Source organism: Podarcis vaucheri (assembly GCF_965113315.1).
Source record: "Podarcis vaucheri genome assembly, chromosome: 8".
In the NCBI taxonomy this organism is placed as follows: Eukaryota; Metazoa; Chordata; class Lepidosauria; order Squamata; family Lacertidae; genus Podarcis; species Podarcis vaucheri.
In genome coordinates, this window is record NC_138766.1 from 14,331,365 (window position 1) to 14,357,681 (window position 26,317).

The following is a 26,317-nucleotide window of genomic DNA, read 5'->3' on the forward strand; positions in this document are numbered from 1 at the left end:
CCCTCTTTCTGCCTTAATGCTCGCTCACATAAAAGCTATAGATTGTGCGCACCTGCTCATTCAGGAGAGTTCTCACACCAACAGCGGTGCAATGGATGACTCTGCTCAAGAACATGTGGAAAGGAATGTGGATCGTGACAAATCTCATTCTCTCACGTGCAAATCTCCTGGATAATGCTATCTGCTTCCTGACACATATGTCTGGAAGTGAGCCAAAGTGGTTAAAGCATCCATGCACACAAACACACCATTGTCATCTCTTTTGCTATTCGTCGTGAATTTATGCAACTACTTTCCTTTCCTTTATCTTATTTATGATTTTCAGTTTTATACATTTCAATAATTTTACCACCATTTTAACATACAAAAACTTATGGAATATGCAGGAATGGCAAAACTTACTGGAAGAATAAGAAATCAAAATAAGCTTTTTATAAAAGAATGGAAATAGTCCATAAACTATTTACAAACAAACTGCAAACTGATAAGAACATTGGCAGGATTATTGTAATAACCTGCAGTTTTATAAAAGTATATAATTAAAGCAGATGAATAAATGAGCATATTAAGTTAATTTGGATATGCAGAAAATATTAAAAATAAATTTAAGAGGGGGAAGGAAGTCAAGGTTTGAAATAATGATTGTAAAATTAGTGAAATGTATAAAACTGAAAAGTATAAATATTTTTTTAAAAATAAAAACCCCCAGCTACTTTTAAATCCCATTGATATTTGTCTGTAACCCGGTGGGACCAGAAATTCACGGAAGACTGGAGTAAATTTACGGACTACTTGAAAAGTATTTGTGAAGATCAGACGATGTTTGTAGGTTTGAAAGAAGTTTTGTGAGGAGTATTATTGGAAGTATTGCAAAAATGGAGAAGGGGAAGGATGATTTGTTAAGAGATGTAAAGGCAATATAAAGTTAAGAAAAGCATAAGAAGAGGTGCTGATGGAAGTCTAAAAAGATTGTATAAGTGATAAGTTTTGTGGTACATTTTATAATTTATATGTTAATATATGCCTGTAACACTCACTGGGTACTTCTGGTGTGTGGTTCAATAGGCTATAGATGCTGATATGCATCGCTGTATTCTTCGTATCCTTTTGATATGGCAATAAATTGGGCTCAGAGCAGGCAGTTGAGACTTGGTCTGCCAAGTTGCATTAAGAGGAACCAGAAAGATGTCCACATTCCTTAGCTCAGACAACCTCTCCAGCAGAGGGCAGTATTGCGCACACCATTTAGCACAACGTTTTGAATATTTGAGAATTAATTCAATCTCATTCTGTTGTAGCAACTGCAATGAAGAGAACCCTGTAGAAACTAAAGACTTGGATGGGCAAAAGTGACCATTGCAGCTTCTCTCAGCTTCCATATTTTGAAGTTAGGGAAGTTTTAAGTGAGGGAAGTTAGGGTTTTGAAAAAGACCCCATGAAAATAAACCAGCATTTTAATGAATATTTCTCCTGATCTGCACATTTTAGTGTGCAATTTTTCCTAATCTATGCATTTTTGCAAACCAATTTCCCCATTATAGTGCATTTTTGTATGTTATTTTTACTAATATATGTGCATTTACACCATATGCATTTTTGTGCACATTACCTGTCTGAATAACTGCATCACAATATTTGGGAACAGCGAATTTCAAAGGATGACTTTGTTTTGTTTCATGTATTGTTCTGGAAAGTGCAAACCTGGTATGTCTGCCTTTAATTGCAACCTGAACTGAATTTATCCCACACCCCTAGTTGTATTACAATAGCTAGTCTTTTAAGGTACCACTGGACTCTTTGTTGGTTTTGTATACCTGAGGCAATTTCTGCCTCTGCAAACTATGGCTTTAATTGAAAAGACACATGAAAGACAAGCCCCCCCTAATTTAAGCATAAGGTCACTTTGGAGAGATGAGGATTAGCCTTGAAGGTTTTTTTAAAGATCAGAAAATAGAAAAGAAAAATGCATCAACTAGAACACAAAGGAGTTAATATTGGGATTTAGCTTTTAAGCATTCCATTCACTCACAAGCACACCCATTCATCCATCATTTTTTCATTTCCCTACACACAGAGACTAGAATCAGCACTCCATTGCAAATATCAAGTACCGCTGAGCAGATACCAGTCTGAACCTTGGCATCCGCAACAAGAGGGCTTTAGCCCTTTGCCCCATGATGTGGTCCTGATCTGGAAACCTATGCCTGCAATGTGCATTGCCAAACAGCAAGCAAAAAGAACAAAAGCTGTTGAGTTAAACTTCTTATTCCCAGGAGCCAGCATGGAGGTTGAGGAGGATGGGGTGTGTGTGAAGAGGAGAGGCCCTGGGGGCCAGATGGGAAGACTTTGGGGGCCACAATAAGCCTATTTATTTATTTATTTATTTATTTATACATACCCTGCCCATTTGGCTGTGTTTCCTCAGCCACTCTGGGCAGCCCCAAACAGAATATTAAAAGCACAATAAAACAACAAACATTAAAAAAACTTCCCTAAACAGGGCTGCCTTCATATGTCTTCTAAAAGTCAGAGCATTGTTTATTTCCTTGACATCTGATGGGAGGGCGTTCCACAGGGAAGGCGCCACTACCGAGAAGGCCCTCTGCCTGGTTCCCTGTAACCTCACTTCTCAAAGTGAGGGAACTGTCAGAAGGCCCTCAGAATTGGATCTCAGTGTCTGGACTGGATGATGGGGGTGGAGATGCTTCTTCAGGTATACTGGGCCGAGGCCATTTAGGGCTTTAAAGGTCAGTGCCAACACTTTGAATTGTGCTCGGAAACATACTGGGTACAGTGGTGCCCCGCAAGACGAATGCCTTGCAAGAACGAAAACCCGCTAGACGAAAGGGTTTTCCATTTTTGAGCTGCTTCGTAAGACGAATTTCCCTATGGGCTTGCTTTGCAAGACGAAAACGTCTTGCAAGTTTGTTTCCTTTTTCATAAAACCATTAAAACCCAAGGTGCATTGCTTGAAGAGGTGCAGTTGCGACTTGACTTCGAGGAGCAACACATAGCACGCGGTGTGGTAGCCTTTTTTGAGGTTTTTGAGGACTTTGCTGATTTTTGAAGCTTTTCCAAAACTTCTTTTGCAGCCATTTGGTAAGTTAAACTTTTAAAACTTTTTTGGGGGTTTTTGGATTTTGGGTTGGGTGTTTGGAATTCAAGGACTTGGTTCTGGGTTTGAATTTCTGTGTGGTGGGTGGCTGGGTGCTTTTGAATTTTTTGGATGTGAAGCACTGATTCCCCCCCCCCCCGAGTTTACAAAGGTAGGAGCTGTGCTGCCATGGGACCCAAGAAGACTGCTGCTGCAGAGGCCGGCGAGAGGAAGAAGGAGAAGGTGACGCTGGAAATGAAGAAGGAGATCATCCGGAAGCACGATGGTGGAATGCGTGTGACAGACCTCGCCAGGGAGTACGGCAGGAACCCATCGACCATCGGCACCATCCTGAAGATGAGGGAGAAGATCCTTGTGACTGATGCAGCCAAGGGAGTCACCAGGATCGTGAAGAACCGTCCAGCTGTTCTGGAGGAAGTCGAGAAGTTGCTGCTCATCTGGTTAGAAGAGAAGCCGCGTGCAGGGGACAGTGACTGAGGCCGTCATTTGTGAGAAGGCCAAGGCCTTGCACGCAGACCTCGTCTGGGAACAGCCAGGAACCTCAGGCGAGCCAGAAGTCTTTAAGGCAAGCAGAGGTTGGTTTGACCGGTTCAAGGCAAGATCTGGAATCCACAGCGTGGTCAGGCATGGAGAGGCTGCCAGTTCTGATGTTCCTGCGGCTGAAGACTTTTTCAGCGGAGTTCCTGGAGGTTGTGAAGACGGAGGGCTACGTTCCACAGCAGGTCTTCAACTGCGACGAGACCGGGCTGTTTTGGAAGAGGATGCCCAAAAGGACTTTCATCACACAGGAGGAGACCAAGTTGCCTGACCACAAGCCCATGAAGGACCGTCTGACCCTGCTCTTCTGTGCCAACGCAAGCGGCGACCTGAAGATCAAGCCCCTGCTGGTGTACCACTCGGAGAACCCACAGGCCTTCAAGAAACACAAGGTCGACAAGGAGCAGCTGAGTGTCATGTGGCGATCCAACAGTAAGGCTTGGGTCACACGTGTGCTGTTTGTGGACTGGGTCAATCTTGCTTTTGGCCCTGCTGTCAAACAGTACCTGCTGGACAACGACCTCCCGCTCAAGGCTTTGCTTCTGATGGACAATGCTCCTGCTCATCCTAGAGTTGGACTTGTTGGAGGAGTTCAGCTTCATCAGAATCATGTTCCTGCCGCCTAACACCATGCCACTGCTCCAGCCGATGGATCAGCAGGTCATCGCCAATTTCAAAAAACTCTACACCAAGGAGCTTTTCAGGCGATGCTTCGAGGTGACTGATTGCACCACCATCACCCTGTGGGAATTCTGGAAGGACCACTTCGACATTGTCACCTGCTTGAAGATGATCACCACGGCCTGGAATGGGATCAGCCAGAGAAATTTGAATTGCGCTTGGCGCAGCCTGTGGCCGGACTGTGTGGCACCAAGTGACTCTGATGCACCAGAGTCAACAGTGGTGCAGGACATTGTTGCCTTGGGGAGGACCATGGGCCTGGAGGTCACAGAGGAGGATGTCAGCGAGCTGGTGGAGGAGCACGACCACGAGCTGACCACCCAGGAGCTGGTCGAACTGCAGGCAGAGGCTGCTCAGGAGCAGGCCTCACTGGAAGAGGAGGAAGCAACTGAGGAACGGCTGTCCTCCAAAGAACTGAGGGGACATTTGCATGAAGTGGAAGGATGTGCAGGCTTTTGCACAGCGGCACCACCCTGACAAGCACGTGGCACTCTTGTCAGACACGTGGCACTCTTGTCAGACACGTGACCTTGCGAACACTTTTGATACGACGGTCATGTCGCCTTTCAGGGAGGTGCTGAAAAGGCGATGAAGCAGCAGACCATGGACAGGTTCTTCAGCAAGAAGCAAAGAGTGGAAGAGGAACCTTCTTCGAGTGGTCCCCCAGAGTCTTAGAAAATGTACTGTACACTTTGTTGATTTTTAAATGTTTTTCTGTCATGTTTAGAAACTTAATTTATTGTTCCTTCAATTTTTGAAATGCTCTTTACAGTATGTGTGACTTTAAAGAGCACTTAATAAACTCTTGTTGTACCAAATTTGGCTTTGTTTGGACTTTTTTTGACCATAGGAACGCATTAATTGAATTTCAATGCATTCCTATGGGATTTCGTGCTTCGCAAGATGAAAAATTCGCTAGATGAAAAAACTCGCAGAACGAATTAATTTCATCTTGTGAGGCACCACTGTACCAATGTAGGTCTTTCAGGACCGGTGTTATGTGGTCTCGATGGCCACTCCCAGTCACCAGTCTAGCTGCCGCATTCTGGATTAATTGCAGTTCCCGAGTCACCATCAAAGGTAGCCCCACGTAGAGTGCATTGCAGTAGTCCAAGCAGGAGATAAGTAGAGCATGGACCACTCTGGTGAGACAGTCCGCGGGCAGGTAGGGTCTCAGCCTGCGTACCAGGTGGAGCTGGTAGACAGCTGCCCTGGACACAGCGCCTCTTAGGTGAAAGCGCCTCATCCCTGACTTAAGCAAAGTTCTCCACCCAAATATAAGCACAGATATATTTTCTATTACCTGACACATCCAAGTGCTCCAGGTTGGGACACAGCGACACCACATCAAAGACCGCCTCATTGGAAATATTGTAGCAACCCGACACCTCTAACTGCCTCAGTTCAGGGCAGCATTGAGCAATAGTATAGAGTCCTCTATCTGTGAGCCGCCTGCAGCCACTAACAATTACCGTCTCCAACATGAGACAGACGTTGGGCGTGTCCTGGCAAAGTCGCCTGGTCAGCACCTTCAGGGCTCTGTCCACGTTGATTGTCTCGCCCGTCAAGCGAATAGTCCTCCAGAGATGGGGGTCCCAAGCAAGATTATACCAGCGGCGACACACACGGGCGCAGCGGCACAGCTGGTTGGTAGGCAGGAAAGAGAATATCTGGATCACCGAATGGTCTGGCAGCCGGTCGATGTTAGCCCGTTCCTTCTGAAGTCGGGAGGCAGACCGGATGAGAGGATGGGTGAGGCGGGTTGGAGGAGGCGAGTGGACCATTGCAATGGTCTCCCCGGTAATTGAAGAGGACGATGTGGAAGACCCTCGGCCATTCTGCAAAATGTGCGAATTTGGCGGACATATTAGCGCTGGGCTGGGCGTGCTGAGAGTCCGCATGCTCAGGTCCGAATCTGAAAGAAACCAAAACACATAGAGATGAGAATGACCCATGTTTTGGAGGAGCCCATGTTTTAAAATATCATGAAGTCATCAGAAGGATTTGGATTCTTAGCAATAGAAGATGCCCCCAAAAAACTGATTGATGATGCTAATCGGAATCAGATATTGCCCCGATTTGGCCATGACTTATGTCAGGAACAAAGCAGAGCAAGCCTTGGGCTTGTATGCTCTCCTGTGTTCTGTTGGAACCAGGAGTTTGTAAGTCCTTCCTTCCTTCCTTCCTTCCTTCCTTCCTTCCTTCCTTCCTTCCTTCCCTCCCTCCCTCCCTCCCTCCCTCCCTCCTTCCTTCCTTTCTTTCTTTCTTTCTTTCTTTCTTTCTTTCTTTCTTTCTTTCTTTCTTTTTCTTATAATTTGTTGTGTCACCTGGAGTCATAAACTGTGGTTACCCCTAACTATGATTAATGTCTTACAAGCCAACAGTCTTCTCCCAATAAAGTTTGAAAAAAGATATACAAAGGTTAATGTCAAAATTTCCAGTATCTTTTTATATCAAAGATAAAAGAAACTAATCTAAATAAAAACAAAACAAAGGAAAACAAAGAGAGAGAGAAAAAAGAAATTCCAATTCTTTGTCGGTCAGCTATATATGTAGAAAAATATTCAAAACACCCACTCCAAGATAACACCCAACAATTCCACTTTCCATAAACCAATATTTTCTTCCATCCTCAAACCCAGATATCACAAGTCCATTTTCTTGTAAAAAGTCGCTAAGGGGTTCCCAGCCTTTAGTAAATATTGACAACGATTTTTCCCTAACATCAACTTCCCCAACTTGTAAGGCAAAACATGGGCTATGAATCTGACTTTCTGAAATTAACCATAGTTAGTATTAACCATAGTTCTCAGTTCAGATGACACAGGAAGCTGCAGTTAAGCAGAAGTGGATGATTCCAAACTCCTCCTCTGGACTGCATGCTCTGTCAAAACTATGATATACTGCAAAGTATGAACATAGCTGTTCGAGTCACAGGAATGACTAACAGAACATGCATTTTATTAACAGATTCCTATACCGTAAACGTGGGACGTGGGTGGTGCTGTGGGTTAAACCACAGAGCTTAGGACTTGCCAATCAGAATGTCGGCAGTTCGAATCCCCGCGATGGGGCGAGCTCCCGTTGTTCGGTCCCAGCTCCTGCCAACCTAGCAGTTTGAAAGCACATCAAGTGCAAGTAGATAAATAGGTACCACTCCAGTGGAAAGGTAAACCGTGTTTCCGTGCGCTGCTCTGGTTCGCCAGAAGCAACTTAGTCATGCTGGCCACATGACCCGGAAACTGTACGCCGGCTCCCTCGGCCAATAAAGTGAGATGAGCACCGCAACCCCAGAGTTGGTCACGACTTGACCTAATGGTTAGGGGTCCCTTTACCTTTACCTATACCGTAAACACAGATATGTACTACCAACTCTTCATACTTGGATATAAGGAAATAAGTACAAAAATTCAGCGATAGGGAAGTGTATAGTTTTCCCTAAGCATGTATTTAGAGGGTTTCCCCAGGAAACTACTGTCAGGTACACTACAGGGTGTACTGAGAAGGGAAACCCGCCCACATTTCAGTTGATCCTGTCAATTTTTCCCTCCTAGACCCATTGGTACACGGTCTCTGGTCACTTTCCCCAAAGGAAATGTGGCCCTCAGCTCTGAAATGTTGCTTAAAGGTAAAGGTACCCCTGACCATTAGGTCCAGTTGTGGCCGACTCTGGAATTGTGGCGCTCATCTCACTCTATTGGCCAAGGGAGCCGGCGTACAGCTTCCAGGTCATGTGGCCAGCATGACTAAGCAGCTTCTGGCGAACCAGAGCAGCACACGGAAACGCCGTTTACCTTCCTGCCGCAGCGGTCCCTATTTATCTACTTGCACTTTGACGTGCTTTCGAACCGCTAAGTTGGCAGGAGCTGGGACCGAGCAACGGGAGCTCACCTCGTTGGGGGAGTTGAACCACCGACCTTCTGATCGGCAAGCCCTAGGCTCTGTGGTTTAACCCACAGCGCCACCCGTGTCCCTCGTTGCTTACTCGTCAAAGCCATTCAACAGGGGATTTTTTTTATAACTGAAGGAAGATAGCCTTACTGGCATTGATTCTAGACATAGTTGTAAGCAGGGTGGATTTGATTTAAATCAAATCAATTTAAATCATGATTTAAATCACGATTTAAATCACTAGTCAGTAAGACTTGATTTATTATTTTTTAATTTATTTTTACGAAAGACTCATTCTTGCTGGTCTCATCTTAATATTTACAACCAGAGGAAGGTTTTATTTTTGGAAGAATAAATTTTCAGAGTAGTTTTTTACAGTTATATAAAAATTTATTGATTTGGTTATCCCTATTAGAAATACACAGACACATAATTATGAAATCATTGTGAGATTTAATATGTTAAAATAATCAGAAATTATTGTGAGGTTGAATAAAGAGGCCAAATAAAAGGTCATGCTCAATCTCTACCCACAAATCCCCCAGCCCCTGCCAGTATCCGGCACTGCTTTAAGCGAGCAGAGAAATTAAAAGTTGACAATTGGGCGAGGCTTCCTCCAAAACCTCTTAATCAGCTCTTGGCAGAGACACTCAGTCATGTCAGACACTTGCAGATTTGAGGAAAGGTTGACCTTTTACCTTGTCATGACTAAGACTCCCTTTCCTATCCCAGATCAGATAACAAGGTGGCTTCTCGTGTCAGCACCGCACAATGTTTCTTGTGTTAGCACAGGGATCAACATAAGGCTCTCAAATGCACAACTACACCCTTTGGGCACCATAACTATAAAACAATGCAGTTTTCAAGCTATAATACTGTCACCTTCTCCACGACGTCTACATGTTTGCTGGTACAATGCAGAGCAGGCACAGTAACTCCTAGGAGAGTTCCTCACCATAAGAACATAAGAATACGCTTGTAGGATCAGGCCAGCAGTCCACTGTTCTAGAATCCTGTTCTCACAGTGGCACAACAGCAGTCTCCCCTCTTGGGGTTTCCAGCTACTCAATATTATCTTTCCACAAGGGCCAACACTGATGCCGAAATCCAGCATCGCCTGAGCTCTGCAAGTGCAGTTTTCCCCCCACTGAAGTGCAGAGTGTTTGAGGACCGGGACATTCACAGGGGAAACCAAAATGCTTCTTTACAAAGCTATTGTACTACCAACATTACTGTATGCTTGTGAAACATGGAACACTTATAAACGCCATCTCCAACTCCTTGAAAGATTCCATCAACGGTGTCTCCAAAATTTTTTACACATCACTTGGGAAGATAGGAGAACTAATGCCAGTGTACTGGAAGAAGCAAAGATCACCAGTGTCAAAGCGATGATTCTTCAACATCAACTTCGTTGGACTGGTCATGTTGTGCAGATGCCTGATGATCGTCTTCCAAAGCAACTGCTCTATTCCGAACTTCAAAATGGAAAGCTTAATGCTGGTGGTCAGCAAAAGAGGTTTAAAGACTCTCTCAAGGCAAATCTAAAAAAATGTAGTATAAACACCGACAACTGGGAAACACTGGCCTGAGAGCGCTCCAATTGGAGAACAGCCTTTACCAAATGTGTCATGGACATTGAAGATGCTTGAACTCAGGACGAAAAGGAGAAACGTGCTAAGAGGAAGGCACATTCAGCAAACCCTCACCATGATCAACTCCCGCCCAGAAACCTATGTCCCCACTGTGGAAGGACATGTGGATCCAGAATTGGCATCCACGCTCACTTATGGCTCACTGTTAAAACTGTGTTTATGGAAGAGAACCTTAATCGGCTACAACTAATTGCCAAAGAAGAAGATTCGGGAGCATCCTGACTCTGACCATAGTGTGAAGTGAACCAATAAAGCACCAGTCCTTCTTCAGACCTTTTAAAATATTTCCCAAGCATTCATGCCCTATCACTGTCTCTGCTAGTTTACAGTCATACAAAGAACAACAGCTTTAATGACAGCGTAGTATTGGTAAAGTATAGCGGGAGGGCAATTTAAAATTGCCCTATGTGCTTTAAACATTATTTTCCACCAAACAAGATAACTGGCTTGTTTTATCAAGGCACTTAATTGCAACACTTGTTTAAAATCCTGGGATGTGTGTATTTATATTATGGGGAACTCAACATTGAAAAGGCAGGCCATTACTTTCCCCTGTGTGATTATCGGAGCTATTTTGCACGATGATTATAATTATAGTTTCCCTCCAATTCTCAGGATTGTTTGTTGACCCTGAAATAAGGAGGAGGAGTGGTTGTTTGATGAAGAATGTGCAGCTATGCAGCGGTGTAAGCCCTTGTTCTCTGTACCAGATGTGAAGATTTAGTGCCATAATGAGAAGAGATTGTGTATAAACATGCACTGCGGAGTCAAATATTGAGGTCAGAAGTGCAGCACGTGTGCATATTGTATATTATTTTAATTTTTAGCCCAGCTTTCTGCAACCACCTGCCCATGGTGACTTGCGACAGTTACAAAATACCTTTAATAATATTATCAAAAGCACAAAACAAGTACCCCAGAAAGCAAGAGCAGGAAAAAATGGCAGTTGGTGCAAAACCACTATCACTCTTTGCCTCCCACCGATGAGCAACTGAGATGCAGCGACAAAATTCTGTCTCAATACTTTTCATTCATTCAGCTCAATGGGAAGAGGAGAGCTGAGCCGCCGTGTAATATGTGGTCTCATTCAAATGCATTTATTTACTAAGGATCTCCTGAGGCTCTGGGATGGTACAGTATGAGTGAACAATTGCATCAAAAGGGTTGTCAGGATTTACTCCTTGCCTGTACTTCCAGATTCTTAATGGGCACCTGTGAGATCGTACGGCACATATGGTGGTGGAGACAGGTTGGTTCATATTGACACCAATGTGTGGCTGATGGTTGGGTGCTATTTGCTCACTTAAAAAGCAGTCCTTATAGTTAAAGCTATGGTTTTCCCAGTAGTGATGTATGGAAGTGAAAGCTGGACCATAAAGAAGGCTGACCGCCAAAGAATTGATGCTTTTGAATTATGGTGCTGGAGGAGACGCTTGAGAGTCCCATGGACTGTAAGAAGATCAAACCTATCCATTCTGAAGGAAATCAGCCCTGAGTGCTCACTGGAAGGACAGACCCTGAAGCTGAGGCTCCAATACTTTGGCCACCTCATGAGAAGAGAAGACTCCCTGGAAAAGACCCTGATGTTGGGAAAGATGGAGGGCACAAGGAGAAGGGGACGACAGAGGACGAGATGGTTGAATACTGTTCTTGAAGCTACCAACATGAGTTTGACCAAACTGCGGGAGGCAGTGGAAGACAGGAGTGCCTGGCGTGCTCTGGTCAATGGGGTCATGAAGAGTCGGACACGACTAAATGACTAAACAACAACAACAACAAAGCAGTGTTTTGTTTTCCAGTCTCTTTAAACTGGAGGAGGACCTGGGAAACCTGACTGGGTTGCCTGTGGGCTGAACCCAGCAATGAGCTGAATGAAAATAAATGCTGTGAAAGAGAAACAGAGAAGCAGAAGTGATAAATAATAGACTTGGAGATGGAATCATAGAATTGTAGAGCTGCAAGGAACCACAAGGGTCCCTGCAATGCAGGAATTGTTCACCCAACACAGGGCTCAAACTCACAACCCTGAGATTAAGAGTCTCGTTCTCTCCCAACTGAGCTATCTCAGGCTTGCATGAAAGTCCGAGAAGAGTGTTTTCTTTCACATATCTTGCTTGGGTGTCTGGGACCTTGCTGAGGACGGCTGAACTGAGGAAGAATGGTGGGGGCCACCCCCTCCCCCTGATCCTGAATCTTCCCAGGAAGAGGAGGACAGCATAGATTTGGAACAGTGGTTTGCAGAGGGGCACAGTTCAGAAGGCAGAAGCTGGGAAATACTGGATGGGAAACTACTAGCAGAAGAAACACTGGAAGAGAGAGAGTTAACAGATTCACAGTCTCTGGACACAGTCCCCCCTCCTTCTCCAAAGACACACAGAGCTCAGAAAGTGTTAGAACAGAAGGCACAGAGGGTACAAATTCAGATTACAAAATGTAGGAGTGATGTAGATTAATGGGATGGAGGGGGGGGAGTGACCCTTAATTGGGAGCACCGCCATTTCTGGAAGATGTATTCTTTGTTCTCTCACTGCAATTATTAAAGATTCTAACTTCGTTCTCTCACTGCAATTATTAATGTTTCTAACTGGTAAGGTGTTCCTTTTGTTTGAGCTCTTATCCACTGACATGGGGGAAGAAGCCTGACATTGGGCCACTCACTTCCATTGCAGCAATGGATGAACTGAAGAGTGGAGGCAATGGTTCCCCTGACCCATAACTCTTTGACCAAGTAGCTGTGGTGGCAAGTTGAGTGACTGGATCCCTGGATCACCTTTCCCCCTCACACAATCGTTAGTAGCAGAACCGAGATTCCTCCACCCTCTGGCTGTGTTGAACATCCCAGTGCCTGGGGACACGAACTCTGAAAGTTCAACCACGTGACCGTAAGACAGAAGAACTGCACTGCACTTAATATCTATGACACAGTGGAATGACAGGTCAGACCACAGCACAAAACGTGAGGAAGGTTTGGAGTTCTTTTGTGAAAATCTGGATTTAATTTCTTCCTCCGCCAGTTCTGTCCCTTGCCACTTGGCAAGAATGATTTTTGCTTCCCGTATTTTGAATAGAACTAAAAATACCACAGTTGCCTTTGTTTAACAAACAAAAAGCAGCAATCTGCATATGCGAAGTCTGCCAAGACATTTTTGGTTTTGCATCAGCATCTTCAACGGTGCCAGCGCAGCAACTCTGCAAAGGGTTTGTCATTGCCGCAAAGTCACTTGGATACAGACATATCAAGGGGAACAGTTATGTTTATACATACAGTGTGTGTGACTTAAAATAAATACACATGGTGAAAGCGAATCTTGCAAAAAGACCAGACTAATTTTTTTCCCCTTAATTGCTGTAATTATTGCAGGAATTACATAAGCAAAACAAAATGCTAATTAAGGTTTATCTAAGTAAGGTTTATCTTTTGCCAGACAGCTAAGCATTGTCCTGCTAAGAATTCATGATCCCTGAGGATGGTTCCTTACCAGTAACACACTAGTAAGACCAGCAATATAACCTTGCAGTGTGCAGCTGTTTTTGTACGGATCTGCCTGGCCGGCCCCAAATATGGTAATATTGCAATACCAAAGTTGTGAAACCTCCTGATCAATTTGGTTGCCGTCTTCCGCACTTTTCCCAGCTGTGCAATATCCATTTTGAGATGCAGCAACCAAAGCTGTACACCGTATTCCAAGTGCAATCGCAACATAGAAATATGAAAGTAAAATGCCTGTTATATTTCCGGTTCACTCATTAGGAATACTAATTCTGCTCCTCGGTGGACAAGGGGCAATATTTGACTTGGATCATGATGTGACCTCTTGCTGTTGGTTCTTTAGTACGGTGTTTTCCAAACTTGGGTCTTCAGCTGTTTTGGGACTACAATTCCCATCATCCCTGGCCACTGGTCTTGCTAGCTAGGGATGATGGGAGTTGTAGTCCAAAAACAGCTGGAGACCCAAGTTTGGGAAACACTGCTTTAACATATCAACTGTACAGACACACAAGGAAAATGGTATAAACGAACCCAGATGTAATTCAGTTTACATTTACGTATGGCTATTTACTGGGGGGGTTTTGCTTTACTCCTAGGCTGGTACACATTACCATTTTACTCTGGCTCCAGTAGACTTCCACCATTGGCATTTGAAGCCATATGCACATGATGTTAGCCACAAACCAAATCTACCCTGTAGTATCTTAATCCAGTTTGATGTGTTTTCCCTCAAGCCAGCTTTCATTCAGTTTGCAAATGCAAGCCATGTTCACTTAACATTTAAGCAGAGTTGTGTACATTTGAGATAGCCATTGCAAATGTCCAGATGACAGCTTCAGCTCATCATTATCATCATCTATGTATGGAAGTGAGAGCTGGACCATAAAGAAGGCTGATCACCAAAGAATTGATGCTTTTGAATTATGATGCTGGAGGAGACTCTTGAGAGTCCCATGGACTGCAAGAAGATCAAACCTCTCCATTCTGAAGGAAATCAGCCCTGAGTGCTCACTGGAGGGACAGATCCTGAAGCTGAGACTCCAATACTTTGGCCACCTCATGAGAAGAGAAGACTCCCTGGAAAAGACCCTGATGTTGGGAAAGATTGAGGACAAAAGGAGAAGGGAACGACAGAGGAGGAGATAGTTGGGCAGTGTTCTCGAAGCTACCAACATGAATTTGACCAAACTGTGGGAGGCAGTGGAAGACAGGAGTGCTTGGTGTGCTCTGGTCCATGGGGTCACAAAGAGTTGGACACGACTAAATGACTAAACAACAACAAAATTATTTATACCCCATCCATCTGGCTGGGTTTCCCCAGCCACTCTGAGCAGCTCCCAACAAAATATTAAAAACACGATACAACATCAAACATTAAAAACTTCCCTAAACAGGGCTGCCTTCAGATGTCTTCTAAAACTCACATAGTTGTTTATTTCTTTAAGATCTGATGGGAAGGCGTTCCACAGGGCGGGCGTCATTACCGAGAAGGCCCTCTGCCTGTTTCCCTGTCACCTCACTTCTCAAAGTGAGGGAACTGCCAGAAGGCCCTCGGAGCTGGACCTCAGTGTTTGGGCTGAATGATGGGGGCGGAGACGCTCCTTCAGGTATACTGGACTGAGGCCGTTTAGGGCTTTAAAGGTCAGCACCAACACTCTGAATTGGGCTCGGAAATGTGCTGGGATCCAATGAAGGTCTTTTAAGACTGGTGTTATATGGTCTCAGCAGCCACTCCCAGTCACCAGTCTAGCTGCTCAGGAGTGTGGGGAGGTGGCGGCAGTGCTTGGAGGCACAGGGAAGCTGAACAGGCAACACACATTGGGTGTAGCCGTCCCTGCTTTCTGCCTGGTGTGCGCAGCAGCATGCAAATGCGACTTGAAGCACAATGTGTGTGGGGAAACCTTGCTGCGTTTTAAGCCCCTAATGTGTACATACCCTTAGTTACACTAGCAACCACGCCAACTTCCCCTTGAAGTTTCTGGAGCTGTTCCCTTTGTGCTATTATAAATACATAAGAGTGAAATCATGGAGAATGTAAACTTGGCGGGGCATCCAAATGACAACAAAACAACCAAGACTCTCATGGAGTCAGGCTCTTTTATGGGATGCAAGTCCATCTCTCAGTTGTCCACCCTTTTCTTATAAGCGTATCTAAACCTAAATAACGAGGACCCTACATTTACGAGAGCAATTAGTCTTTGTTTAGAAAGGCCTATTTGTCTGTCTCCTATATTTTTTAGTGTTTCCCAACCCCTTTTCTTTGCCTAAAGCAAACAATTCACTGTTTGGATTTTTAATTGAGAGCTGGCCACAACCCATGTTTGTTTCGTGTAAGGAAATCTCTTTTCACATACAAAACGATGTGGAGATATTGAATTTTCATGAGACCTGGAATGCCAGCTTTATGAGGAGAGACTATAAGAGAACATATGTTTCTGACTCAGGCATTTGCAAGGGTTTTCGTTTGCAGCTTCACTGAAAGAAGGGGATAAGGATGTTTGGTTTAGGAACTTGGCCTGGGAGATAAGCACTCTGACCCAGAAAGCGCACTGACACACAAAAGCAGCTCCTGCGTAAACAGGTCGCCCTCAGGATTTCACCAAACTGGTGAGCTTTGATGGTCATGCAGAAAGTTCCATATTCCACTGTGAAATGCTTTTGCTTTTTATTTTTTTAACCAAAGAAAGAGACACAAATATTAAAAGGGAAAAAGCTGTTCAGCAGTGGAAGAGACAGCCATGAGAGGTTGTGGACACTCCTTCCTTGGAGATTTTTAAGCAGAGGTTGGATGGCCATCTGTCATGGATGCTTTAGTTGAGATTCCTGTTATTAAATATACCAAGAAAAAAGCACACCAAGAACTCAGGCCAATGTAAGTTTCAATAGTGGGAGTGGTCCCTACTCGCAAATCAATAGTCAATAGTAACAAAAACTAATCCATTCAAAAGTATGTATTCTGACAAGGATTACAAACTCTAACAGAGATTACAAATTCAAACTCATAAAAATATGTATAACACAATAATTCGTTACAGAATTAGAGATAAGAGTTTATGAGTAGAGATGAGTTCATGTTAGTCCATAGTCAGATTTGTCGTGGAGGTCTTAGTTTCAATCATTGAGCGGAAGTCAGAAGTCAATTATCGATTCGAAACCAGGACGGGGCCCTCTTTCGATGTATTCACCTTCATCAGCTAATTTTTAAAGGGTCGTGTAAGTTTAAAGACTTTCGGATAAATATATCCTGTTATTTTCTACATTTCTCAAGGATAACAACTATGTGTGGCTAGATCAACGCGTATCTTGAGCTTTTCTGTGTGCACTGTTCTCTCTGCAGGGCCTTTATCTCACAGTACTGGCTAATAACAACTGTTGAAAGCAGCACTGTTTGAAACAGAGCTACATAAGCTACCTAACTTGCAATTTTCTTACGAGTACACAGCTTTCGTCTTACGGCACAGTCCTTCGAGGAATAGCGAAGCTGCCCACACACAATTTCATGCCAGGAAAGGAGCAGTCCATTTATGTGCTGCAAGCTCTGAGGTAGACTATTCAGTGAATTGTTCGCATTGACCTTTACGGATGACCTTTCTGACCAGCGCAGAAAGGTCAGGCCTATTCTTGACAACGAGACTCTAACAGCATTGCCGAGGAAAGCAACTGAGAAAACACAAGCATGTTTTGAACGCTTCCCCATGTGGCTTGTTTAGGAAGGAGAAGAAGCCCACCGCTGATTCCTGGGATTTTATTTTATTTCTAAGTGTTTTAAGTTCTGTGGCACTCTGCCGAGTTTGTGGAAATGTGCATTCTATTTCATTTTATCGCTCATACTCTTTGAAGCCACTAGGATCTGCTTATCATTTGGGTAAAGTGAAGAGCAACTGTCCACATAAAGTCACAAAGTTGCAGGCTATACCATGCTTGGACTATTCAAAAAGTATATACAGAAGCATTAACTGGGATGTTGTCTCCATAAAGAGGCTTTACAACCAGTCCATCAATTTTATAGGTTGCAATCCACTGTCGAACACTGTCAAGCTAATCATAGTGGAAATGAAGAGAGAATTTATAAACAATACGTAGATGCCATATATCTTGTTGTGAGTGTTGATCTGTATCTTCTTCTTCATCTTCATTGGCGATCACTTGTAGCCGAGTAAGATTGTCTTCCATGAACACGGTCTTAACAGTGAGTCCGTAAGTGACTGTGGAGGCCAATTCTGGATCCACACATCCTTCCTCAGTGGGTCATAGGTTTCCAGGCGAGAGTTGATCACGGTGAGGGTTTGCCAAATGTGCCTTCCTCTTAGCACGTTTCTCCCTTTTGTCCTGAGTTCGAGCGTCTTCAAAGCCCATGACACCTTTGGTAAAGGCTGTTCTCCAACTGGAGTGCTCACAGGCCAGTGTTTCCCAGTTGTTGGTGTTTATACTACATTTTTCCCCCGATTTGCCTTGAGAGAGTCTTTAAACCTCTTTTGTTGACCACCAGCATTACGTTTTCCATTTTTAAGTTCGGAATAGAGTAGGTGCTTTAGGAGATAATCAGGCATCCACACAACATGACCAGTACAACAATCACAACAGAATAAACAAACTTATTCTGCTTGTCTCCTCCAAATATATAGATATGAGAGAGAGAGAGAGAGAGAGAGAGAGAGAGTTAGGTAAAAGGGCTTTTCGACTCTATTTCACAAAGATGGCACCCCTCTGGTCTTGTATGGCCACGTTCATAATGGTATCCCTTTCTCTGCATTGATTTTACTTGAATCATATTGGTCTGAAATATCAATCCAAATTTAGCCAACCCCATTTTAACCCTCACTATACGCAACTTAATTCTGTGGTTAGTTGCTTTGGGCTGCAATTTAATATATCACTATCGTATATGATATCCAGACAACATGCTGGAGTTTATACACCTCATTTTAATTAAAAAGTGAATAAATGGTGGAATTACACAATGGATATGGCATTGTCTTGCTTTCTATATGCTCTGTCTCACTGTGGAATTTTATAATATGCAAAGCACTCAGAGAAAGGTAGGCTGCAATTTTGAAAGCACTTCCTAGGGAGTCAGCCTCATTGAACTCAGTGAGACATATTTCCAGGGAAACATGCATTGGATTGCACCCACAAACTTTCAAACTATCTGGCTTCAGAAAAAGAAATACGTTGTATTATGGACAAGGAGCAGAAGAATAACTCAAAGGAACATCAAGAATATAGAGAGCAGGGGACGCTGGTGATATGTAAGCCAAAAACCTAAGATGTGAAATACAATAATAGCCTTTAAAGTGTAATCCACGCTAATAGTCACACATCTGAGTATAGATGCACATTGTGTTTAAGTAGGTGGTCTCCCATTTAGTCAGAACCTGAACAAATAAAGGTTTTGTGTCTCCAGAGAGAAATCTTAAAAATCCGGTCCAACACCTTAGAAGCAGCCAATGTAAAGAATTTTTGATCTGATCACGGCAGCAAAAGCACACTTTTGTTTTTCATGCAGCTTTGCAGCAGCCTAAAGGAAACCTGGAGACGATGAAACCATTAATTGTTGCAAACACAGGATTCCATGTGCAGCGCAGGTCACAGGTATGCAATCCACAAAATACGACACCTGTTGACACACATGCATACAATACAGTCACAGCTTACATTGGGGACGCGGGTGGCACTGTGGTCCAAACCACTGAGCCTCTTGGGCATGCCGATCAGAAGGTCGGTGGTTCGAATCCCCACGACGGGGGGAGGTCCCGTTGCTCAGTCCCAGCTCCTGCCAACCTAGCAGTTTGAAAATATGCCAGTATAAGTAGATAAATAGGTACTGCTGTGGCGGGAAGGTGAATGGCATTTCTGTGCGCTCTCGTTTCCATCACAGTGTTCTGTTACACCAGAAGCGGTTTAGTCATGCTGGCCACATGATCTGGAAAGCTGTCTGTGGACAAACACCGGCTCCCTCGGCCTAAAAGTGAGATGAGCGCCGCAACCCCATAGTCGCCTTTGACTGGGCTTAACCATCCAGGGTTAATTTTGAAATGTTAGATTGATTGTAAAACTAATGAAATGTAGAAACTTGAACTCGGGTTACAGGCGCTTCAGGTTATGTGTTTTTGGGTTGCGTACCTCACCAAACCCGGAAGTACCAGAATGGGTTACTTCCGGCGCTCGCGCAGAAGTGCCGAATTGCGACCTGCGCGTGCGCAGACACGGCGCTGCAGGTTGTGAACACTGTGGGTTGCGAACGTGCCTCCTGGATGTATCACGTTCGCAACCCGAGGTTCCACTGTACACCTAAAACTGAAGCGTCACACAAAAAGAAGTCTGGGTTTGACTTTTGAGATAGCAGATTCTATTCCTCGACGTTTGTCTCCAAGTCATGTTTTTTGAGAACTTACTAAAGGAGCAAATGAAAGTTCAGTTATGAATTTCAATAACGAGGGCGATTTATACCTCAGAAACATACGAAAAACTGGAGCTTTTCCCTTCACCAGAACTTTGAAGCAGAGTCTCACTAAAAAATCTAAGCTGAGCAACTGAACACAATTCAACTGGATAATGGAACAGGATAAGGGAACAGGACAGCAAATAGAGAAGAGGCAACAATTGCTAACAATTTTTGGTTATTTGTTCATTTCACTCCAGTAACATTTCTGGAGACCCCCCCCCCATCCCCTCTATGGGTCCTATTGTCAACATTTTCAACTGCATATTGTTTCATAATCTAAATTTTATATTTATCCATATTGTCCATCATATGTGTTCCATTACAAGTGGGATTAAAATCCTGCTAATGTTTTCATCTGCCTACGGTGGTCTCCTAAATAAATTATAAAAATTTCCCATTCTTTCTTGAAGTTTTTGTCTTCTTGGTCCCTTACTCCACAATAATAGTCTTATTGTGGATGCCAGACTCCTTGAATCCCTGAATCCAGCAAGTGTTAAAAGCTAACCAACCAGGCTAACTTCCTGAACCCCTGGATCCAGCGTTACAATATAATTCAGGCTAGCTTCCTGATGAGGTCATTGCCCCTTGAAGAGTGTCACTTGCCTTCCCGGCAACAGCAGAGAGTGTGGAGCTGTGAAGTAATACCACTACTACTACTACTACTACTACTACTACTACTAAATTATTTATACCCCGCCTATCTGGCTGGATTTCCCCAGCCACTCTAGGCAGCTTCCAACAAAATATTAAAAACAGAATAAAACATCAAACATTAAAAGCTTCCCTAAACAGGGTTGCCTTCAGATGTCTTCTAAAAGTTGGATAGTTGTTTATTTCCTTGACATCTGATGGGAGGGTGTTCCACAGGGAGGGCGCCACTACTGAGAAGGCCCTCTGCCTGGTTCCATGTAACCTCACTTCTCGCAGTGAGGGAACCACCAGAAGGCCCTCGGAGCTGGACCTCAGTGTCTGAGCTGAACAGTGGGGGTGGAGACGCTCCTTCAGGTACTTACCTGACCTGAAGGAACTTACTTGACCTCTCAGCAATGCAGTGAGCAGGATAACACAGCGTAAATACATTAGAAGGAGACCCAGATCTATCCCACCATGCCATCCGCTGCTTCTCCCCTATTAGCTCCCTGGGTAGCTAATCTGAAACTTTTTATGACTGCCTTCCAGAAGATGCTCTGAAAAGAAGACCCTATACAATGCCCCCACGCTGGGCAGCTCTGAAATGGGTGCAAGTTACAATTATGAACCTTAAAAGCTACGGCCTTGAAGGCAGAGGGACAGGCCCCAAACAGAAGCTGAATTAACAAGAGGAATGCTCCATATATTCTCTTCCCTAAACGCTTTAAAGACGTCCTAATATTTGAGCATCCAGAGATTTCTTAGCCGAATAAAAGAAAAACTTACGTCCACATTGCAAGTATGTTCTCATTTGGTTTGGAATTCTTAACGAAAAAGCAACACAGTTGATAGAGCTCATTTGCTAAGGCAAAGAGTGAAGGAGTTGGGAAATTTAGGGAGGTAATGAATGGGAAAAAAATGGAATAAGATTTGTTTCAGTCGTTTCTTGCTCAGAAGAGACTGCTGCACGAAGTGACGTTCCTTTAGAATAAGCAGCAAGCTTGGTGTTAACTAACGGAACAAAGTAGGTTTCTCATTTATATTGTACTTCTCATTAAAGAGAGATTAAAGCGAAGGTCTCCTGCCTTGCTAAGAAGGGGCACATAACATGAAACAGTTAATGGGCCTCTTATTTCTGAATCTGAGAGGCAGGAACTATCTGAGGACTCTGTTTTCTTTACTCCCCCCAATTGCCTCATGTAATTATGCTAAGAACCTCACTGGATTTAAGATGATAAAGGAGCTTAGTATATTTATATAATATATTAACAAGGAATTATGTTTCCATGGAGGAAGAAGAAGTATTCTTTATCAAAGCACTATATTCATGGCAGAAATAATGGCTATCACCTTATTAAAGCTGTGGTTCTTAAACCTGATTGCAACGAAGTCTTCTGTTCTGCTTTGCATGTTTTTTATGGATCACCAGGTTATCTTATTTAACAGCCAACCTGTGTTGAGGACTTCCACATCTGTATGCTTTTTTATGTTAAAATTTATAGATGTGTGCGGTTATCCTTTGTGGATGTGGTCCAATGAAGCCATTAGATATCTATATATCTCAATGTTAATAGACAGATGTAGAAAACCATGCACACAGCCACAAATTTCAATTTTTATCATTCCTAATTCAACTGCTGCATTTCCACAATAATGCCAAGTTACCAAGCCTAAACCACGAAAGTACAGGCTAAAATTCCGTTTAGGTTGTAAGTGTCTACACTGTTAGCAACTGGGCGTTCTCTAGCAATGGACTGAATTAAGTTGCAAATCTTCTTGCAGAGGATACATCACATCTCAAAGTGCTTAATTGTGTTTGGCACTGATAGCTATTCATACTGCCAGTATGAAAGATTCGGAAGAAATGGAACAAAAACTGGCTAACAGCCTTCGGGGCTGTTTTCTCTGGCCGAATTGTTGAGAAATAATACTAACACCACTTGAGTCAACATATATTGCCATTAACTATTTATATCCTCATTGTACTCGCCCAAGAACACCCAAATCTTTTAACACACCTCAAAGATGTGTTAAAAGTAAAAGGCAAAAGGTAAAGGACCCCTGGATGGTTAAGTCCAGTCAAAGGTGACTACGAGGATGTGGTGCTCATCTCGCTTTCAGGCCGAGGGAGCTGGCGTTTGTCCACAGACAGCTTTCCGGGTCATGTGGCCAGCATGACTTAACCACTTCTGGCGCAACGGAACACCACGACGGAAACCAGAATGCACGGAAACGTCGTTTAACTTCCTGCCGCAATGGTACCTATTTATCTACTGGCACTGGCCTGCTTTCGAACTGCTAGGTTGGCAGGAGCTGGGACAGAGCAATGGGAGCTCACTCCATCATGAGGATTCGAACTGCTGACCTTCCGATTGGCAAGCCCAAAAGGCTCAGTAGTTTGGACCACATCACCACTGGCTCCCTAGGCTATGAGTACATTGTGGGCCTGTCTACATTTGAGCATTATTTAGCTGTTAATCCACTCCCCGCCTGCCCCCCCGCCGCCATATTTGAATTATACCAGAGAAGTTCATACCCACACATAAATGAATTTGTTACAAGGAGTAAATTTGGTCTTTCCCATGTTGCTTTTTGTGTCTGCGCTTGCCCAAGAAGTGTGCAAATGGGCTCAATTCAAGGTCTTGGTTGTGACCTTTAACCCTCTCTAAAAGGCCTAGAACCAAAGTCTTCCTATACACCATATTTTTTCCATGAACCGCAAGGACCGCCCACTCCAAATGAACCTACCCAGACCTTGTGATCATCATCTGAGGCCCTTCTTCATGTGCCTCCTCCTCAAGAGGTCCAGAGAGTGGCAACACGGGAACGGGCCTTTTCTGTGGTGGCTCCTCACTTGTGGCATGCTCTCTCCAGGGAGACTTGCCTAGCACTGTCAATCCATATCTTTAGGCACCAGCCAAAAACCTTCCTCTTCTCCCAGGTCTCTGAGTAATTAAACAATCTGTGGCCTTTTAAACGGTGTGTGTGGTAGAGTATTGTTTTTGTTTATTACTATGTTATGTATTTTTGTGTTTTTATATTGTAAGCAGCCCTGTGATCCTCAGATGAAGGGCGGTATAGAAATTTAATAAACAAACAGCCCAAGAGTCTATTTCTAAGACTCTTCTCTCTTTCACACCGTCAATGGAAATATGGCCAGGGGATTTGAGAGGTTGTGACACATACAATGTGGAATAACGTCCCGTAGACAAGTATGCCTACCTCCTTCCTTGCCTACTTTTAAACAGGCTTTGGAAACGTACCGTATTTTTCGCCCCATAAGATGCAGCTGACCATAAGATGCACCTAGTTTTTAGAGGGGGAATGCAAGAAAAAGAAAATTATTTAAAGGGAGCGCAGAGCAGAGCCTGTCTGCATCAGCGCTCACTTTCACGAGCCGTGAGGACCGTGCGTGCGGCGCTTGCAGGCTTTTCCCCAAGCAGGAAAGGGAGAAAAGGGAGAAGCAGGAAAAAGAGAAAAGGCTCTTGGGGGCTTTTGCAGGAGGTGGGGGAAGGGACAGAGCCACGCGCCACCTCCACAGAAAAGCCCCCCTGCGCAACGCTTCCTCTCACTGTTCTAGCTTCTGGCTTAGCCACGCAGCCTGCATTCGCTCCATAAGACGCACACACATTTCCCCTTACTTTTTAGGAGGGAAAAAGTGCGTCTTATAGAGCGAAAAATATGCTGGGCTTTTTAAAGAACTTTTAAAAGAACTTTTAAAAGAAAAATTCCACTGGGCTTTTTTAAAGAACTTGATTTTTAAAACGTGCTTTGGTAGTTTTGTTTTTGATTATGTATGGGTGTGATTGTAAAGAGTTTTAAAATGCTATAAGCTACTCTGAGTATATTTTATTTTTTTTTTAAAAAAAATTTTATTGGGTTTTCACATTTTATATAAACGACAACAGAAAACAAAAACAAACAAACAGAAAAAACAACAAACATGTATACTTTCCGAAAAACTTATTTTCTAACCCTGGTCGTTGACCTCCCCCTCCCCCTCCCTTGCATCCCTATTCCCAAATTTATATCAGCAAGTTGGCATTTCCTTATCCATCTTAATGTTAATCTTTTTATAGAGAAAAACAAAGTTAAATTTTTTCTAAGTTGGACCTCAGTTCCCTTCCATCGATTTCCCATTTTATCTTAAATGATAATCTTATTGACTAAATCCCCTGGTCTTGAGTGTTGTTAAAACTAAATCCTTCCCTCCCTCCCATCCCCGATTTGCGCCCCTTCCCAAAACATGTCCAAGGTAACAGTTCTTAGCCTGGGTTCCTCACGTCCGAGGCTTTCAAGTCTATCTCAGTCCCTCTCCGCCGGTCTTGTTGGTAATCCTTTATGTCGGTCATCAAGTCTCGAAAGAATTCTGTCACAATCAGTCCATAGTCTCTTCCCATATTTGAAAACAGCTGCTGAAGAATTTCCACAAGGCATGAATCTTGAAGGTAATCAAATTCAAAGTCTATGTGGAGGCCCCAATTATATTTCTTTATTTTAAATTCCTTGATTTCATAAACTCCCAGGGCCTCCACTTTCGTCTTCTGCATCTTTCGTAGATTTGTAGTAGGTTTAATCCAATATTCTCCTTGCTTGTATTCCGCAGGTGTCAGCTTCTGGCTAATGTTTTCCCACTTCACTTCTTCTCTTTCTTGTTTTGTCTTCTCCTCTTCTTTAGTTATCATTTCTGGTTCAGCTGTGGATTCTTTCTCATTCCGGTCCTCGTTACATTCAGCAGAACTACTTGTTTCAGAAGTCAAGGTCATCAATTGTTCACTCATAGCTGTAGTCTGCTCTTGTAAGATTCCCACCAAATAGAAGAAGAAGAAGAAGAAGAGTTTGGATTTGATATCCCGCCTTTCACTCCCCTTCAGGAGTCTCAAAGCGGCTAACATTCTCCTTTCCCTTCCTCCCCCACAACAAACACTCTGTGAGGTGAGTGGGGCTGAGAGACTTCACAGAAGTGTGACTGGCCCAAGGTCACCCAGCAGCTGCATGTGGAGGAGCGGAGACACGAACCCGGTTTCCCAGATTACGTGACTACCGCTCTTAACCACTACACCACACTGGCTCTCGGCAAAGAACATCCTTTCGATTTCCCCCAGTATCTTTCCATCCACAGCCATTGTAGTTCCACAGAATTCCCCCTAGAGGGAATCTGGTTACTTAGTGTTCTTTTCTCCAACAATCCTAAATCTTGTTATTGTTTCTTTATTTCCAACAATTTTAGTTCAAATGTAACTCCTTTTAATCCAGAGGAATCTTAAGTTACAATTTTCCACTGTTTACAGTCCGTTTGACAGCTGTCAAACTCTGTACCTCTTACACAGGCTCCAGAACAGGACGCTCCCGGGACCGGGAGGGGGGGTTGTTTACAGCAAAACAAACGACTTCCAACACTCCACTCTCCTGCTCAAAATTACTTTTTCCAAATCTTGGAAGTTGCTGTCTTTTTAAACTCACCCTTTACAGGGTAGGGACTCCAGCTTAGTTCTTATATCGTTGCTCTGGATCATCTGCAAGGTGGGGGTGCGGACTTCCTTTTAGCACACTCCCCGATCGTCTCAAATTCAAAAGGTAAAATTCTTAAAGTCCAATTCCAGTTTACTCACGGGTTCTTCTTTTCAGCCAAATTTCAAGGAAGGAAGTCAGCGCTCTCCAGTCATGGCTCGCGGCTTCACTCAGCGGCGGTAGCGATCGACTCTCAGCACCGCGCCGTCCCCCGTATCCCCTCCGCAGCCTTTAAAAAGGCTCCTCGCGAATCAGGGGGGCGCTTAAGGTGCCCACCGAGTCTTCAGTCCGCAGGCATCCGCGCCTGCGGTTTTTAAGGGTCCCCGTGTCGCCGGCACGGCAAAGACCCATCCACCGCTGAG

At 43.9% G+C, this 26,317-nt stretch overlaps 1 protein-coding gene across 2 annotated transcripts in view; it reads right to left on the reverse strand.

The window, feature by feature from the left end:
- The window catches only part of FBXL7 (F-box and leucine rich repeat protein 7), a 215,568-nt gene that overhangs the window by 4,884 nt on the left and 184,367 nt on the right, over window positions 1-26,317 (reverse strand). For both annotated transcript variants that reach the window (XM_082234499.1, XM_082234498.1), the window contains one exon: window positions 5,637-6,248. In XM_082234499.1, coding sequence (XP_082090625.1) covers window positions 5,637-6,234 — 598 coding nt within the window. In that variant the 5' untranslated portion in view covers window positions 6,235-6,248. The remainder of the gene's footprint in view (window positions 1-5,636; window positions 6,249-26,317) is intronic.